At 45.8% G+C, this 18,494-nt stretch overlaps 1 protein-coding gene across 1 annotated transcript in view; it reads right to left on the bottom strand.

Annotated features, from left to right (window-relative positions):
• Window positions 1–50: 50 nt before the first annotated feature.
• LOC133421727 (neuropilin and tolloid-like protein 2) overlaps window positions 51–18,494 on the bottom strand; it is a 34,746-nt gene continuing 16,302 nt past the window's right edge. Inside the window, exons 6-10 of the mRNA XM_061711468.1 lie at window positions 18,328–18,455; window positions 12,261–12,489; window positions 3,253–3,366; window positions 3,034–3,164; window positions 51–1,090 (exon numbers count right to left, since the gene is read on the bottom strand). Of these exons, the coding sequence (XP_061567452.1) occupies window positions 347–1,090; window positions 3,034–3,164; window positions 3,253–3,366; window positions 12,261–12,489; window positions 18,328–18,455 (1,346 nt within the window). The 3' untranslated portion in view covers window positions 51–346. The remainder of the gene's footprint in view (window positions 1,091–3,033; window positions 3,165–3,252; window positions 3,367–12,260; window positions 12,490–18,327; window positions 18,456–18,494) is intronic.

Here is an 18,494-nt window from a genome sequence, read left to right as displayed (position 1 = left end):
GACATTTCGACTTTTTTCTCAACATTTCGACATTTTTCTCAAAGTGCACAATAAAAAAAAATCTTCCCTTCTCAAATATTTTTTCTCCTTCATGGCCCTGATACTCTTCCATAATAGAGACTAAACAGACCGTCCCAGAGACACGTGTTCGCATGTTTCAGTCTCTCTCCGTCCTTCCGTGTCACGACGGTGATAATCAGTCTCAGTTTTCCTCCTCGAGACCTTCGGGGTCAACAGGAAGTAGTTCTTGAACAGGAAGTAGTTCTTAAACATCAGCAGCGTTGATATAGAAACATCGTCCTCCTGCTGTCTGTCATTTAAAGAGTTGAAATGCAGAGTTCTGGGTTTAAAAGTCCATGGACATGGAGCGCTGCTGCGGGTCAACGATGGTGGTGCTGTTGCGAGAGCTGTTGCCACGGATACCGAGGGTTCCACAGGCCCCGGGCATCCCGGCGCCGCCGATGCCCCCGGCGATGCCGCTGGGCCCGGCCATGCTCATGGCCCCGCCCATGGCCACGCCCCCGCCCATGGCCACGCCCCCGGTGATGCCCACCGCCCCCCCGAGGGTTCCCCCGGCGATGCCCGAGGCCCCGCCCCCGCCGCCCGAGGCCCCGCCCACGGCGACGGCGCCGCGGCCGTACAGCTCGCAGGGGATCTCCTCGGTGACGCGGTCCTCGATCACCTGCTGGTCGCACTCGTGCTGGTGCTGCTTGTAGCCGTAGCAGCTCTTCTTGTAGCTGGACGTGGAGTTGAAGGTCTTCATGGGCGGCGGCTTGGAGAAGTCGTTGTGGTAGGACAGCTCCATGGAGCTGAGCGTGGTGCGGCTGTGCTTCATGCTGCCGGTGCCGGCCGTGCAGCTGGCCGTGGCCACCGAGCCCTGCGAGCCCTGCGAGCCGCAGTGGTGCTCGTGGACGCAGCGCGACATGGTGGACGAGCGCCGCAGCTTGTGGAAGCTGTCCAGCTCCTCCGTCAGGTCGGCCAGCTCCGACGAGATCTCCTTGTCCCGGAGGGAGAACAGCTCGTAGTGCGGCGGGTCGAACACCTCCTGGAACCCGGCCTTGTTGAAAACCCCCGGCCGCCGAGCCACCACCTGGAAAAGAGACGATCAGACCTTAAGCTGGGCATACACTGTGCAATATTTTAAATCATTTGATTCAGCCCCATCTCACACTGCACGACTAGATCGCTGAGTTCAAAAGTTCACAGCCCACGATTTATGGCCTCACACTGTACGACCCGATGCGCTGATGCTCCGTCTGCTCACACTATACGTTCATAATCCTCTCGTCGGACTTCTGTTACTGAAACTGCAACATCAAAAAGAAGTGGAAGAGGAGGAACCCCGAAGTGGGAGACCCCGAAGATGCTCAGCAAAAACAAACGCGCTGCCTTAAGCCTGAATTATGGTTCCGCGTTACCGCGACGCCGTAGGCTCTGCGTTGGTGTAACGCGGAACCATAAATCAGCCTTTAGCAATTTGTGCCATTCTGTGTGCCGATAAATGAAAAAAGATAAGACAACGTTGTGATTGGACAAGGAATTGGCTGGGCAGACGTGGGAAATGCAGTCTATTAAAACATGATTTGTAATGTGAATTTGCAACACTTGAAACTACAAATAATAGTTATTGACGTGACATCAGAGATTGCGCATGCTCTCTGCGAGATGAGGCCAATCGGGTCGTAACTGCTTCAACTGTGCGATTCCTTCACGAGGAGCGACCACGATTTCAAACACGCTTGATTTTCTTGCGAGCACACGATTCGTGATCGGGAGCTCGTCGTGAGGTGTTAATCTCTTGTTGTTACCCCACGTTTACTGCACGAAGCATGACCAACGATTGGGCCGAAATCCGGCCCGATCCAAAAAATAGTCGCACGACTGGAAAATCGTCTCAAAACGAGCCGATAATCGTACAGTGTCTGCCCGGCTTTAGTGAGCAGCACGTCCCAACCCCGTCTCACTAAAGTTGCTTTCCTCAACGAAAATATCGTCATCAACGAACCTTTATCACCTGAGGAAACGGAGACGAGACGCAACAAAAATGTTGGTCATGTCACGATAACGATAATTATGGGCATGCCAAGTAGTGGTATGACCATATTGCAATTGTCCAAAACGGCCCAAAGGGCAATGTTGCTAGCATTTTGCTAGAAAGCTAAAGTCGCAAAAATCCCCCTACGCAGCCGCGGGTGAACAGTATGACCCCGCTCTGATATGGAAGAAAAATACCTCCAAAAATAGAACACGCCCGAAAAAACCAGGAAAATGCAGGCGATTAAAAAAGTGGGTTACAGCCCACGCGTTTCGGCCACAGCCTTCCTCAGGGTGTACCCGAAACGCGTGGGCTGTAACCCACTTTTTTAATCTTTCCATATGAAATAGCCAATTTAAATAAAGGCTTTTTATATTTGAAGAAGAGTGCCTTGGATTTTTCTTCCTTTTTGACATCCTTTTTCCCACCAAAGAGCACCTTCGTCATACGACTTAGATCAACCTTCTGAGCACTCTGGACTTTCTTTTTTGTCCCGTGTCTTTGTGTTTGAGCTCTGGTTTGACTTTCATGTTTCCCATCGGCCCTGATTGTCTGCACCTGTGTCTCGTTAACTCTTGTGTATATCTGGTCTTGTCTTTCCTCTGCTCCCTGCTGGTCAGTACTGTTTCCTCCATCCGTGTTTTCCACATCAGGTTTTGGTAGTTTTATTTTGTCACGTTCATGTTCTGGTTTTTATATCCTGCTCTGCAGCACTTTTGTTTTGGACGACTAAATCACTACTTTTTGGAACTCCTGCCTTCTGGTCTTCTGCATCTGGGTCCTACTCCAACCGCAACCTGACACTTTGACTAAAACTAGACTAAAATGGTCCTGGACATTTCTGACTAAAATAAGACTAAAATGCTCAGACTTTTAGTCGACTGAAACTTGACACGACTAAAAGGAGAATGAATGTCACTAAAACTAATAAAAACTAAAATGATAGCTGGACCCAAAGACTAGGCTGACAGGAACAAGACTAGTCTTTCTGAACTCACCTTTTTCCTGGGCTGCTTCATCTGGACCAGGATGGAGATGATGAGGAGGACGAGGACGATGCCGGACGAGACGCCGATCACGGTGCCGTGGGTCCTGGTGATCTGGTGGAAAAGGCCCTGGGATCTCGTCTCTGGAGGAGGAAGAACATGGATGTAAATACACCTGCAGCAGCAGAGTGAACAGATCCAGGTACCAGACATGAAGGGGGGTTCGGTCACCTTTGCAGTGGTTCTCATCCCAGGGATAGACGCAGTTCTGCACGCCGTTGCACACCAGCGTGTTGTTGATGCACATGTTGCTGTGGCAGAAGAACGTGTTGGCCGTGCATGGAGCTGCAGGCGAGAGGCAGGATTCAGAAAAATCTACTAATGTGTGAAACATGACCAGACGGGAGAAGAGAACCTGGAGATATTTGGATGATGACAATAAAACAATGACGGCAGATATACTTCTACTGCTGAAATCTGTGGAGGCCGTTAATGAAAGAGGAAAGCGGTTTTCACATAGAGGGCGCACAGCACAACTATCTATCATCTCCTCCAGGTTCTACATCTTTAGTGTTGTTGTCTTCTTCGTTTAGATACACAATCAAATACGTCACAGCAGCTTCTCCAACCTCCTACTTCTGATCTCGAGTCGAGTTGGGCTGAGTAGGTGCTAGTAGAAAAGCGCCATAAGTGTATAAGACGGAGGAGACTGATAGAGGCTGCTGGGGTCAGGAGGACGAGCAGCGAGGCTGACGGAGGCTGAGGGAGGCTGACGGAGGACACTGTTCCCCCAGTGTTCAAGGCTGCAGCTAAAGTGGGTTTCTCTCCCAGCCAGAGCTAAAAATGTGGGACCTTTTTATTTTCGGCCTTCAAGCCGGAGGAGAAGTGTTGCTGGTCGTAATAATCCTCATGTTATGCTGCTGTTTCAATGTTTTGCAGGAACAGAGACACAAGGCAACATGATGCAATTGCCAGTAAGTGTTTACTTTCCACTCCAGAAAGAGAGTCCTCTTTCCCAGGAACGGTCCCCGACAAGTTTTTCCACATTTCCATCAGACGAAGGTCAAGAACTCCGACCTGGTCATTCTCGAGGATGAACTTCACTGTTTACCTGTTTGATTGCAGTGTTTTTTTTTCTCATTTAAACCAGAACGTTATATCTTGAACACAAAACATTGTTCCACTCGCCCTCCTACTTTTTTAGGATCTTTTTTTCACACTTTTGGGACCATTACTGGTGATTTTCCAGATTATCGTCACTTTAACTGAAAACATCAGGTTTAAATTATGCTATAAACTTTTAATTTAAGAGGTTGACCACCTGCTGTCCACTCAGATGCTCATTAATCATCAGCGTGTCCTGCTCCTCTAACGACCGATGCTGAACTCGTTTTCAGCGGGACCAGAGCAGAGTTACATACATTAATTTGTTCATGCTTTTTGTTTCCTTTTTCCTTTTAATTTGCTTTTTAATTTGGTCTGTTTCCTGCCAGTCAAGAGCCCGGAAACACTCCCCATATTGACTTGAATGAGAAAGTGGGTCCAAATTCCCGACCGGCACTTCACATATTCTCACATTTTCCCGGCACAGTACATCCAAGTGAGGGCCGCGGCTTCGTGGCGCTCGAAACCCGGAGACTTTTGAGGGGGGCTGATAAGAGGGGGGAGCCGAGGAAGGCGTTGAGTTGAGGGAGGTGTGGTTATCAGTAAGTTTATGTGTAGCGATGAGTCCGTGAAATTCGCTCAGAGCTGCTCTCAGCCAAATGTCCTTGATGTTATCAGGCGGCTCGGTACAGTTCTGAAAACAGGTCCACAGATGTTCGTGGGAGAGGGGAGGGTTAGTGGGGGCAGAGTCACCTTGTTTACATTCCACCAGAAAGATTGTGACCAGAGCGATCGGCCAAAACTGCCCTGTCAAGGCCAGATTATAGAATCAACAATTATATTGCAAAAACAGGCAGACTCAGTAATTTTCCGTCGGCCTTCAGTCTCTGGTTCATCAATGGCGACTCCAATCAGACGAATTTGTGATCAATTTCCGCCAAGTCGAGCTTCCAACTTCTCCAAGGTGTTATCCATCTTGCCAATGAGCTCAAAGACCGCCGCCAGCCTGCGATTCTGTTCGAGAATCGCATCCAGCTTACGGCTTTGCTCCCCCAACGTTAAAGTCTGAGCGTTGATCGCCTTGCTTGACCCTTCAGCCACGTCCGGCAGCTCTGAAAGAGCCAGAACAGCTGTCGACGACTTACGCGTTTGTCGATATACTAGGATGATCAAGAGAAATCCTGCTATCATGAATCCAATTATGAAGGCATCTTCAACGTCCTCGACCGACAGAATCGCCAAGCACAAAGGTTTCCAGTATTTGTAGGAATCCATTGTGTATCCAGCAAAAAATGTCCCATCGGGGCAAGAGGGCTCCCTTCCCTTGGTTTCTTGTCGCAAAAATTTGGTCAATTATGCTGAGAGACCAGTTAATCAATTCCATGATTGTAGAATTTCGGAGGAGTGAAAAGAAGAGACTCTGAAGACGAGACAAACAAAATCAGTAGCAGGGCAGATAGATAAGGGAGAGGAGCAGAAAAAGCGTCCGCCTTCGTCGAGAGCCGGAAGAAGAAAAAGCAGGTCACTTAAGGTTTTTCTCCCAATAGGGGAGTTTTTACCTGCCAGTGTTTATGTTTATGTAATAATTGCTTGGGGGTCAGTTTCTGGGTCTCTGGAAAGATCCTAGAGAAAACCTCTGTTGTAATAGACGCTTTATAAATAAAATTGAATTGAAAAAAAACCCATCCAGGCAGGACCTACAAAACCAGACTGACACTCTGGTGGTGATGAACCAACTGACTCCAGAATAAAGGAGCATTTAAAGGAAGGAAAATGAAAAGCTGCAGAAACTCCAAGACTTGAAGGAAGAGGCAGTAAAAGACATGAAAGGTGAAGGCAACCCTGGTGCCGGTGGTTGTTTCTGCACGCAGCTCTGTTTATGTGTTTCATGGCGTGTTTGCTGCTCTGAACAGGACCTTCCCTTGAGAGGAGAGGAAGTGCTTCACCATCCGACACACGCAGGCTGAGCAGCGAGTCGTTATCACGGCCGAACCGGGCCGAGGTTTACTCCTCACTCCTGCTCCGAGGTCGTCTGTGATGAGGCCTCCGAGCATCCTGGTCCCTCGGGCGGCGTGACTCCACCGACTCCACAGACTCCACCGCCTTCGTCAGCCTCCACAGCCTCCGCTGCCTCGGGGTTAAACGGCGTTGGCACGGCGATGAGAGCATGTGTGGGCATCCTGCTGATCCTGCAGACACGGCTGCTCCCCCGACACCTCCATCACTCAGCTCCAGCTGTCAAATGGCGCTTTTCCACTAGAACCTACTCAGCCCGACTCGACTCGCCTCGGTTTTGCGCTTTTCCACTAGGGGTCTAACATGCCGAGTAGATACTTTTCTGTAACTACTCTGCCGAGGTTCGAATGGCGCTTTTAAACTAGCACCTTCTTTTACACTAGAACCTTCTTGTTCATTTGATTCCAGCAGCAACGGCAGCAGAAGTTGGTGATCCAACTCTGAGGTGCAGATATTCATAAACCTGGTGCTGAGGAGAGAATTAAAAAGGGATCTAGACGGAGATAAGGAACGACCAGATCTACCAGGAGCTCTGTCTCTTCATAGCTGCTCACGGCTCCAGCTGACTTTTCAGCAGCGCCGAGACAAACTAAAAACATGACTAAAAAGCGTTGCCGCTTGAAGCTTCTCTCACTCTCATTTTTTAACTTGATATCAAACACAAGCCACAGATCCAGCAGCATCTATCATCTCCTCCAGGTTCTACATCTTTAGTGTTGTTGTTTTCTTCGTTTAGATACACAATCAAATACATCACAGCAGCTTCTCCAACCTCCTACTTCTGATCTGGGTATTGAAAACAAACGAAGGCAAGGCCAGTCGAGTCAAGACGAGTAGGTACTAGTGTAAAAGTGCCAGAAAGTGTGCGCTCTCTACCTTACCCCAGAAAAATTACACTCATTCAAATCTGACCGGTCAGAGATTTGCTTCAGATGTGACACTGAAGTTGGTTCCTTTCTGCTCTGCACCAAAGTGAGGCCTTTCTGGCCTGATATCTGCTCCACTTTCACCAGGATCACAGGAGTTAGTTTCCACTGGACCCTGAACTGTGTTTATTCGGGAACTTTACATGTACAGTATTCGTGGTTCTCTAAACAGTGCACAACTCAAATTCATGGAAGTTGTTGTGGCCAAGAAGTGCATTGCAGTGTCATGGAAATCTGATTCCCCTCTATTTATTGACAGATGGTCTTTTGAGATGAATAATTGCATCCCCCTGGAAAAAATCACATATTTTCTCAGAAAACGATATAACACCTTTTTGAAAATTTGGTTCTTCCTTGATAAGGTAAGGAAGTTTATCCTTTATGCCTTACATTATATTATGTATATACTAGGGCTGTCAGTTTAGCGTGTTAATTAGATTAATTAATAACACTGCTAATTAACGCGTTATAAAAATTAACACAATTAATTATGAGTGGCAAAATGCGCGAGTATTTCAAATTTGGCCCATTGAGGGACCCGTAAATCACTACTTCCTCCTGCTGCTGGTCAAACTAACAAAGCAGTGACAGACCTGGACGACTCAGGGGAGCGACTCAGCAAATCTTTGCTGGGGCCTTTGAACGGCAAGTTTATGTATAAAAAGAAAGAAGACGGGACTATCAACAAGAACGCAGTGATTTGTACATTTGGTAAAAAAGAATGTTCCTATCAGCGGAGCTGCTCCAGCCTGAATTATCATTTAAACGTAAACATGTCCGGACAAGTTCCACTGTAAACGTTACAGCTACTAGTGCTTGAATTGCTGTATTGAGTCAGCTTTAGTTTTAATTTTTAAGTGCCTATTTGAGACTCAGCCTTATTTTATTTCTGAATTTTATTTATTTAACTGTAATTGCATTGCATTTTTGAATAATGCACCTGGCCTAATTGGTTTGCTGATGTGCTTGAGCTTTTTCTTTTGAATTTCATTTATGAAACACACTTCACCAATAAAAATGTGGATTTCAAATCAATTGATTAGTCATTCACTGTAATTTTATAATGTCCTAGAATTCAAATTCTTTATTTGGGGACCTTTAGCAGATATGAGATTAAAATGTGATTAATTAGATTAATTAATTAAAAATCCTGTAATTAATTAGATTAATTTTTTAATCACCTGAGAGCACTATACTGTTGGTATATTGATATCGGCGGTGCCCCCCCCTGCCCTCACCCGGCCTCAACCCCCCAACACTAGAACACAAACACACTCACATCTGGATCTGGAGCCGAGCGTCTACGTCTAATCAAGCCTCTACACGACTCACTTACATCTCACAGTGACAGAGATTAACGACTCGCTCTGACCTCCAAACAATTTTCCTCCAGTTGCTGACTAACAACATAAAGTTCGGGAGTTATTCCTGATTCCCCGGAGTCCTCCGAGACAAACAGTGTGATGAGAATTAATGAGGATCCCAACGGTCTCGAGATGCTCGGAGAGGAAAGAGGCCAAAAAAAGCTGATTTAAAAGCCATTACGTTGTGACTGCGATGGTTTGCTGATGAAAAGCACATTAGCATTCACCCCGGGTTGGGAAGTACGCATGTGGCAATTAATATCTCAGTCTATTCAGGCATTTAATGGAAATATTACAGGGCGCCAACGCGGCCCTGCATGGTAATTCCTGCCACTTTACGTGCAACCTTAAGCAACATTAAAAAGCTCCTCGTCACTCAGAGATGAAGAAGTTTGATGCATAATTTCCTCCAAGGTTTTTCTTTTCACATAAAAACAGAGAAATAAACGTCTATTTCCCGGCTGTAACAGAAACAGTGTGACATGCATGTCAAGGAAATTATTTGAAGCTTACAATTTAAATAAAACAAAACAACCGACGACGGCGGAGTAAATAATTGCTTTGCTCATATCGGGGCCCTGAACACGGCTCGGAGTAATTAGCTTCCTCGGCTGAAACGAGAATCGCTGTCTGTGGGTGAGCGCTGATGCAAGCAGGGAGCAGGAACCGTAAATTAACTGTTTCTGTGGAAGTAACGACCCATGATGCTTCACTTTATCCTTTTTATACAAATGCAATGTTATAAAAGGGAAACTGACGTTTGTGCAGGACTTATGTCAAGATCCGGGACCAGACTGCAACAAGGAGATTATGTTATTTTTCCTTTTTAGATTTGTTCACTTTAAAGGTAGGGTCCCTGATTTTGGAGAGCTAGCAAGATTTGAAAGTGGCGCCTCCTCTAAGCCCCGCCCCCTCCTCCCCCTCCCGTCAGCGCTCCGTCCAAAGCCACGGCCCCACAAACTTTGGGGAACGCGCTTTTGCAGGAGTCCAGTTTTCCAGGACATTTTGGACAGCACATTTTCAACAAAACTACCCCATGTCTCATTCACCTGTAAGCGAGGACAGTTTTAGGGGGGGGCAGGGGTGGGGTGTGCCCACCCAAACGTGCGTCCTGTCCACCCAATCAAAGTTATGGGGATCCTTTATTTTTTTATAATTTATTTTTTTATAAATATAAAAAAATACCACAGAATATCCGTTTCTGATTGGGTGGGCACTGCGCATCATTTTTAGACACAACAATGAACAGCGGAGGGACCCGGAGGGACCCAAAGTCGCAGCAAAATGAGCACAACAGAGAAGTTCAGAACAGAACACACTGGAGGCTGATTTATGGTTCCGCGTTACACCAACGCAGAATGGTGTGCGTCGCCGCGTACCCTACGCCATACCCTACGCCGTACCCTACGCCGTACCCTGTGGCGTAGCCGTGCCACCAGAGCCTGCAGGGGACCGCAGCACCACAGCCACCGCCACCCGCACCGGCACACCGGTGTTCCGCTACGGGGGGTCTTTGGCTTTCTTTTTTTAGCCTTTTTAGCAGGGCGAGCCGTTACATTCGACGTGACCGCCCGACCGCGAGCCAGCAGTGAAGCCAGGAGCGGCGGGGGCCCTCCGATGTCAGGCCGCGGTTGCCAGTCGGTCTGGAGTAGCGGGGGGTGGGGGTGGGTTGCACTTGGACAGTCTGAACCAAGGAAGACCCGTGGGAAGCGGACACGGGGGCTGGAGGCTGCAGGAAGCAGAGAGACGTGACGAGAGCGCGCATGGGACAGAGGGGGGCGTGGGCGGGACTTAAAATGAAGGCGCACCGGTTCTTTCCCCCCTGCCAATCCTCTGGTCCTCCGACCAATCCGTTTCATTCGGTGCGCAAAAACAGATTGGTTAGAGTTTTTACAGGATTAAAGCTGTCAGAGAGGTTGGATTTTTTTCTTTCCTTTTCCAGAGAAAGCTCCAATTGGTCAATGTTTATTTTGTCACAGCAATTAGCAGCTCTTCCTGTCACTGGACATGACCAACAAAACACCAGTTGGACTTCTATTTGTTATTTATGTGGACACTCTAGGCAGATGTGTTCCAAATGCCAAATTTCATTATTATGCTGACAACACAGTGATATACCGCTGTGTATCTGCTCTTGCTGATGCCCTTGACAAACTACAGACTGCTTTTAATCTTGTGGAACGTCAGGTCATTGAGCTAAAACTTGTTTTAAATGCTGTCAAAACTAAACAGATCATTTTCTTTAATGGCAGAAAAGTATCTGAGCACCCTCCCAGCATTTTATCCATACAAGGTTGCAAGATTGAATTTGTGCACTGTTTTATTTGATGATTGGCTCTCTTTTAAACCCCACATAGAAAACCTGAGAAAAACATTAGGGTTGAAACTGGGATTCTTCTTTCGTCACAGAATTCTGCCAATTTTCTCCCTATGCTTGATTACGGCGACCTTGTATAGATGAATGCCTCAGCAAATTGTTTGCAGAGTCTGGATTCAGTGAACCGTGGTGCCTTCAGGTTCATGGTGCCTTCAGGGCCATCCCTGGTTGCAGAGCCCTCACTCACCACTGCACCATATATGACAGAGTTGAATGGCCATCTTTGACGACGCGCTGTCTCACCCACTGGTACAGTTTTATCTATAAAGCAATCCTTTGTTTACTCCCACATTATTTATGCAACTACATTTCCAGGACCCACAGCAATTACTGCTTACGTTCCAATGATTTATATCTGCTAAAGTTCTCTGCACCTTCTGCCTGGAACTCCCTACAGAAGACACTAAATCTGAAGGATCTCATCACTGTTGGACATTTTAAAAGCCGTATGAAGGATCTTGCAGCAGCTACTTTTCCCACTTGTTGTTGTTTTAATGTAAATTCCTAATCTGGTGTTTTAACCTAGAACACATTTTTATTGATCTTATTGAGTGTTGAGTATTTTATTTAATTATTTTATGTTGAGTGAGTCGGTGGTGTCTGTTAATTGTTGCACTTTTAATGTTTCTCTGGCTGCTGTCTCGGCCAGGCTTCCCTTGAAAAAGAGGTCATTGTATCTCAACGGGTACGGAAGAGTATTAGCGCCAGGCAGGAGAAAAAATATTTGAGAGGGGAAGATTTTTTTTTAATTGTGTGTGCAGATTAGTGTTGGAGTCTCGACATTTCGACTTTTTTCTCGAAGTGCACAATAAAAAAAAATCTTCCCCTCTCAAATATTTTTTCTCCTGCATGGCCCTAATACTCTTCCGTACAACGGGACCAACCTGGTTAAATAAAAGTTAAATAAAGTAAATAAAGTTGGAGCAAAAAAAAAAGTAAAATTAAAATTTTTTAAATAATAAAATAAAATAATAATCATAAAAATAATATAATATATTATTATATTATATTAATATATTATAGGCTATAATATTCATATATTATTAATATTAATAATTGTAATATTAATAAATAATCAAACAAAACAAACAGGAGTGGTTCATCCATTTTCAGGGTGTTTTCATACTATTTCTCTGTGTAAATGGGTCTCATGTTAGCCCTTTTTTCTCTCACCCCAGTGCACTTGACTCCCCACTTAATGAGCATGTGAACGGCGCATGCGCGTGCAATTCCCCACTCTACCACCAGGGGGTACCGCCAGAACACAGAATAAAACCTTTACATTTCCCCAAACTTAAATACAAATAAGATTAAAAAAAGACAGCTACATTTACACTTTCATAAGTCATTTATCGTTGCGTAACACCTAAAGTATCAGAGGGGCATGAAGGCGTTGCTATGGCAATGGGGGGACAAGATGATGCTCAACACAAGGAAGAGGGCGTCACTCACGGTCCACGTAGGAGGTGAAGAGCATGCGGAAGCGGCTGAGCCGGCTCTTCTCGTCGGCCCACATGCGCACCACGCCCACGCCGTGGTCCAGCATCAGGTCGTTGGCCACCGTGCTGCAGAACTTGGCCTTCAGGTTCTCGATGGCGCTGCTGCCGTCGTACACGGCCACAAAGTTCTTCTTGCACTCGTTGGAGTGCTCCATCTGGTAGTCGATGAAGCGCAGGTAGATCTGGGGACGAAGGAGAGTCGAGTCAGCAGGAGAACAGCTGATCACGGTAGTTCACAGGAGACCTGTAGGTCTCCAGACCACTTTGTTGTGGTCCTGGTCTCGTCTTGGTCTCGTCTTGGTCTCGTCTCGGTCTCACCAGACGTCTCCATCACTGGTTTCAACTCATCTACAAATCCATACTTGGCTAAACTTCTTCCCTTTTGCACATCTCTCACTCTGTTTTCAACCTACAATCTAGCAGATTTGTGAAATTTTCTGTCCCCAAAGTCCGGACCAGCTTCGGCCGATGATTGGAACGATCTACAAAACTCTCTCAAAGTCACTGTCTTCACCTCTTTCACTGATTTCAAACTGAATGTATGAGACATAATAGTCGACTCCAACTTGCTATGCCTCATTGTTTAATGTTTTATTGTATTTACTTTGAATTGTCGTGTTGTAACACACACACACACCTTTTTAAATTGCTTGCCTGATGAAATAAAGGATTAATAAATAAAAATAATAATAATATCGGTGGTAGTCAGCCGGAAAGGACATTATATCTTATTGATGCTGCCTGCAGCCTCCGTCACATACTCTCCTCATCTCCTCACCTCTTCACCTCTTCATCTCCTCGTCTCCTCATCCCATAAGAAACAGGTGATGAGACGGGTTGAGACGTGACTAGTGAGAATATCACAGAGATGCTGCACACAGCGCCCTCCTTGACCATATCCTGACAGCTCTGTTCACAGCAGCGGTTCCTGAGCGGCTCCAACGGTCAGCTGCCCTTTTCACACAGCAGTAGTTGTCATATTGGTACAAACAGGAGGCTCGTTAAAGTGCTGCTGTTCCCCTTTGGACGTTCACACGAGAAGTGATGCTCGGTGATGCATCAGTGACCGCAGCATCCTGACTTTGCAGAATCGCCTGAGCGACAGGATCTTTGCACACAGAGCTCGCCTCTCTTACTATCGCTTAAGAAGAAAACACAGGTGCAAAAATGCAAAAAAAACTGTTAAAACTTTGTGCTACCGAGTCCGACTTCTAGGGAGCAGCAACCGCTGCACGGTGTGTGTTCGGGGGCGTTAAAGATGGAGGAGGCCAGATGATCGTATTCTGAGCTGCAAAAAATGAACGGCTTGCTGGCTGCACATTCTCAACCTCAGGCTGTCCAAAACTATGTGATAGATAGAGTTTGTTATATTAGACCCCTGCACTCCCCAAAGAAAAGAAAGTGAAGTAAAATGCAAGTCATGAAACACAAGTGTGAGCTGTTACATTTATGAGGCACATTTAAAACCAGCCCTTAAATACGGAAGAGTATTAGGACCAGGCAGGAGAAAAATAAAAATAATATTTCAGAGGAGGAAGATTTTTTTTTGTTATGAACTTCGAGAAAAAAGTTGAAATGTCGAGAAAAAAGTCGAAATGTTGAGAAAAAAGTAAAAATGGCGAGAAAAAAGTCGAAATGTTGAGAAAAAAGTCGAAATGTCGAGAAAAAAATCGAAATGTCAAGAATAATTTTGAAGTACAATTTTGAGAAAAAAGTTGAAAAGTTGAGAAAAAAGTCAAAATTTCGTGAATAAAGTTGAAATGTTCTTGAAATTGTATTTCAACATTAATCTTGACATTTTAACTTTTTTCTCGAAATTGTATTTCAACATTAATCTCGACATTTCGACTTTTTTCTCAACATTTCGACTATTTTTCGAATATTTTTTCTCCTGCATGGCCCTAATAATCTTCCGTACTTTCTGTTTCTGTTCTCTCAAATGTTCAAATAATTTCAAAGGTGTTAATAAATGTCTGAAATGTCAAAATACTAGAAGGATTCAGCACAAAAGCCCCTTTTGAATACTTTTTTTTCGACTTCTGTTCACTTTTTAATGTCCCCCTCCCTCCATACGCCGTGTGATGGTGACATTAGCGCCTGCAGATGCACGTTGACATTATTCCGTAATTACACCTGCTCCCTGCTTTAACAGCGTGTAACAAAGTCTGCAGAGATACGACTGCAGTTAGAGCCGCCGTCCTCTCTGCACATTAGCTTATCTCACAGATGGCGTTGTGCCTCGGCGGAGCAGCACAGGTGTTTCTGATAACGTCCAGAGCAGCCGAGACGAGCAGCACCGAGCTGCAGTAAAGAGACACTCGGGTGCTGGTTTTACAGCAGGGGTCTTCAACCATGGGGTCCCCGACCCCTAGGGGGCCCGTGGAGGTACTGCAGGGGGTCCTCCATCTTAAAAAGAAATAAAGGCAATTTTAACCAAAATAATTTGTGAGAGTTAAAAAAAAATAAAATTAAAGCTGCAAGCAGCGATGAACGGGCCTTTCACCAATAAAAGTCAAGGACTCAAAACCGAGTCCGACGACACCACCCATGACTCTTGTATGTCAAACCATTCAAAAGTTATCGCAGAAAGTAGGAACTATCACATATGGACCAATCAGATGAAGGGAAGGTTCGCTTTTTGGCGTCTATCGTCGCTACGGTAACGCTTTTGACTGAGAAAAGTAATGCGCGGCGTCGCAGGATGGAGACGCACATTTTGATGTATAACACACCTGGGTGCACGTTACCGTTCGGGGGAAGAAACGGCTGAAGGGATGATATAAATTGCACCAAAATTACACGATTAATTCAAAATGGCCGACTTCCTGTTGGGTTTCGGCCATGTCGCCAAGAGACTTTTCTTTAAGTTGTGCCATGATACAGGTGTGTATCGATTTTCATGCATGTACGTCAAACCGTATTGTGGGGCTTGAGGCACGAAGTTTTCTAGGGGGCGCTGTTGAGCCATTAGGCCACGCCCATTAATGCAAACCATGAAATATCACATTTTTCACCAGGCCTGGTTTGCGTGAAGAAATTTGGTGACTTTTGGGGCACGTTTAGGGGGAAAAAAGGCCCTCATTTTGTCGGAAGAAAAACGATAAAAATTCCTACAGATACAATAGGGCCAATGATTGAGAAAACTCCATTAACAGGTGATAATAATCCACTTTTGACAATAACTATTTAGTCTACAACATAAATGATTCTCATGACGTGAGTCATGTGACTAATGTCATATTTAGAGCGGAAATATTAGCTAGCTAGCTGTTTCAGAAAAGAAAATTAGTTGCAAAATCGACATGGCTATTTCATATTTAACGCTAGTTAGACCTGATGGATACATTTGTGACAATAACGAAGCCTAAAGCTGGAGATTGTAACGTTACAGCTCGGCCTAACGTTACTCCTTCCACGTCTGACGAGGCCAAAGTTTCATCAACCGTAAACACATGTAACTAAAAACCCAGTCAGGAATTGGTTAATAAGGTGATAGAAGCAGAATAAAACACATTCAAAAGTTATTATAAGCCAGGCTTAAAACTTGACACATTAAAAAAGAAGGGAAAAAATAAGAATTACAAGCGGGGGTCCCTGCTCTGTTTTTCTCTCATCCAAGGGATTCCTGGGCTAAAAAAGGTTGAAGACTTCTGTATTAAAGCAAGAAACACCCAACAAAAACCATGCAGATGTGAGTTATTACAGCCGATGATGGCAGGATTAAATGGTGGACGTGACGATCAGACACCTGTGAGCGGAGCAGGCAGCCGTCACGTCGCTGCTCCCATTTCCAGGCTGAGTGTGCAGCTCTGCTCCTTCTGCCTCGTCGAGCTAATGTGTGGCAAGAAAACTGACTGCCTCAGTTAAATTCAGATCACATCACCGCTGCCTCGCCCTGCACACGGCGGGCCGCCGAAATGGCTGTAGAGATTCGTGCCTGAGTGTGTTAAAGGGAGAGGAGCGAGCTCCCTGCATCAACGTTATCCTGCATATCTGCATAAGCCTTCATTATGTCTATAGGTATTTCTTTACACTTTGTGACACCTAATTATGCGGTTTATGTGCGTCAGCATTGGGCTTTTTGCTTCTTGCACCACAGGAGATGTGTGTTCATTTGCGAGTCTCCTGGATGATTCATTTAGCCACGAGGGAGAACCAGAGCAGCGATGAATCAAAGCTAACCGAGTTCTGGCCGTGATGCAAATGAGCTTCTTAACATCGGGCCATAAATACCACGTCATGTCGGAGTTCACTTTGGACTTAAAAACAAAACACTCTCCTGAATCTCCAGGGCCGTACTTTATAACTCTAATTCGCTCTAAAACTCTCCGTTTAAGCTATCCGGACAGCAGCGGCAGCGGAGGTTTCAGAGAAATTAACGAGACGTCTGTGGGAAACACTGACCTTCCACGAACTGGCCACGAACAGCCAAGCATCTTGGGAAGATGGGATCGATAATTTAAAAAGCAAATAACTGCCCCAAAGAGAACAATTTGTTTTACTGCCTGAATTTAGTTTTTTGTAGCTTGTTTTTTACCTTCGTTCATTTATTTACTTCTGATTTCAATTTTGTGAACAGCAGGCCGGAGCTACATGAGAGCAGGACTGGAGACCAGGTTTATGTCGCCTCCGTCTCCTAGTGCTGGGTATGTGGACCTTAACGTCTCATTATCCGTCCATCCATCCGTCCCTGATACCCGTTTGATCCTGTTTAGGGTCACGGGGATTGGAGCCTAGCTGTCACCGGGGGGGGCGGGTTACACCTGGACACGATTCCAGCCACATTTAGGCCACAGATGCAGATGAGACGACTCTCCACGCCTGCATTCCCTCCGAGGAGAGTTTAGAGTCAGCAATGAAGCTCACATGCTTGTGTTTTTGGACTTGAAAGGAAAACCTGAGCAGCGGAAGAAAACCCAACATTATTATTATTATTATTATTAGGGCCCGAGCACTTACAGTGCGAAGGCCCTATTGTATCTGTAGGAGATGTTTTTATTTTCCTCGTTCTCGTTTTTCTTCTGACGAAATGAGGGCCTTTTTCCCCCTAAACGTGCCACAAAAGTCACCAAATTTTGCACCAAGCCAGGCCTGGCGAAAAATGTGATAATTAATGGTTTGCATTAATGGGCGTGGCCTAATGGCTCAACAGCGCCCCCTAGAAAACTTTGTGCCTCAAGCCCCACAATACGATTTGAGGTACATGCACGAAAATCGGTACACACCTGTATCATGGCGCAACTTAAAGAAAAGTCTCTTGGCGCCATGGCCGAAACCAAACAGGAAGTCGGCCATTTTCAATTAATCGTGTAATTTTGGCGCAATTTATGCCATTCCTTCGGCAGTTAATACGGCCTGAACCGTAACGTGCACTCAGGTGTATTATACAACAAAATGTGCGTCTCCATCCTGCGATGATGCGCATTACTTTTCACTTTCAAAAGCGTTACCGTGGCGACGCTAGACGCCAAAAAGCGCTCATCTGATTGGTCGATATCTGATAGTTCCTACTTTCTGCAATAACTTTTGAATGGTTTGATATAGAGAGTCGTGGGTGGTTTCATCCGCTAAATGTCCAGTCCTGAAGAATCTACATGCAAGTCATACAAGCTTCCACTGCAGCCTGAACGTGTACAAGGGTGCGAGGGCCCGTTCATCGCTGCTTGCAGCTTTAATTATTATTATTATTATGAGGAGGCCAAGTGATAGGTCTAAGTTGACTCTTTGAATGAACGGGAGCATCTGTGGTTATTTTCTCCGCCGACCTGGCGAGGTCGGCGCCGGGTCATGCAGATTTTTGTCGGATTTTCATTATATGCTTGTTTAATCATTTCTTGCAGCAGAGCTTATCAGACAGTTGGTTCATGTGTTTGCAGGGATTTCTTCTGAAAAACGTGCAGACTTTACATTTCCTGTTGCACTGATACCGATCGAAACACAAGCTGAGCTGCTGAGGGACTTTGTAAAGCACGGCCAGGCATCGTCACCGGCGCCTGACTAATACGCTCCTCCGTACCAACCTTGGACTGCGGAGGAGCCCTGATGGTCCAGATACAGTCCAGAGCATCGCCAGGCTTCACACGCTCCTCCTCTTCCACCTGACTGGAGCGAATAATCCCATCCCAGCCGCCGATCTCAAACTGGCAGTCTGCAGAGAGACAGAGGGATAGAAGGAGGGAGGAGGAAG

The sequence above is a fragment of the Cololabis saira genome, chromosome 2, assembly GCF_033807715.1.
Source record: "Cololabis saira isolate AMF1-May2022 chromosome 2, fColSai1.1, whole genome shotgun sequence".
Taxonomy (NCBI): Eukaryota; Metazoa; Chordata; class Actinopteri; order Beloniformes; family Belonidae; genus Cololabis; species Cololabis saira.
Note: the sequence above shows the minus strand (reverse complement) of the source record. Positions and strands in the feature narration are given on the sequence as shown.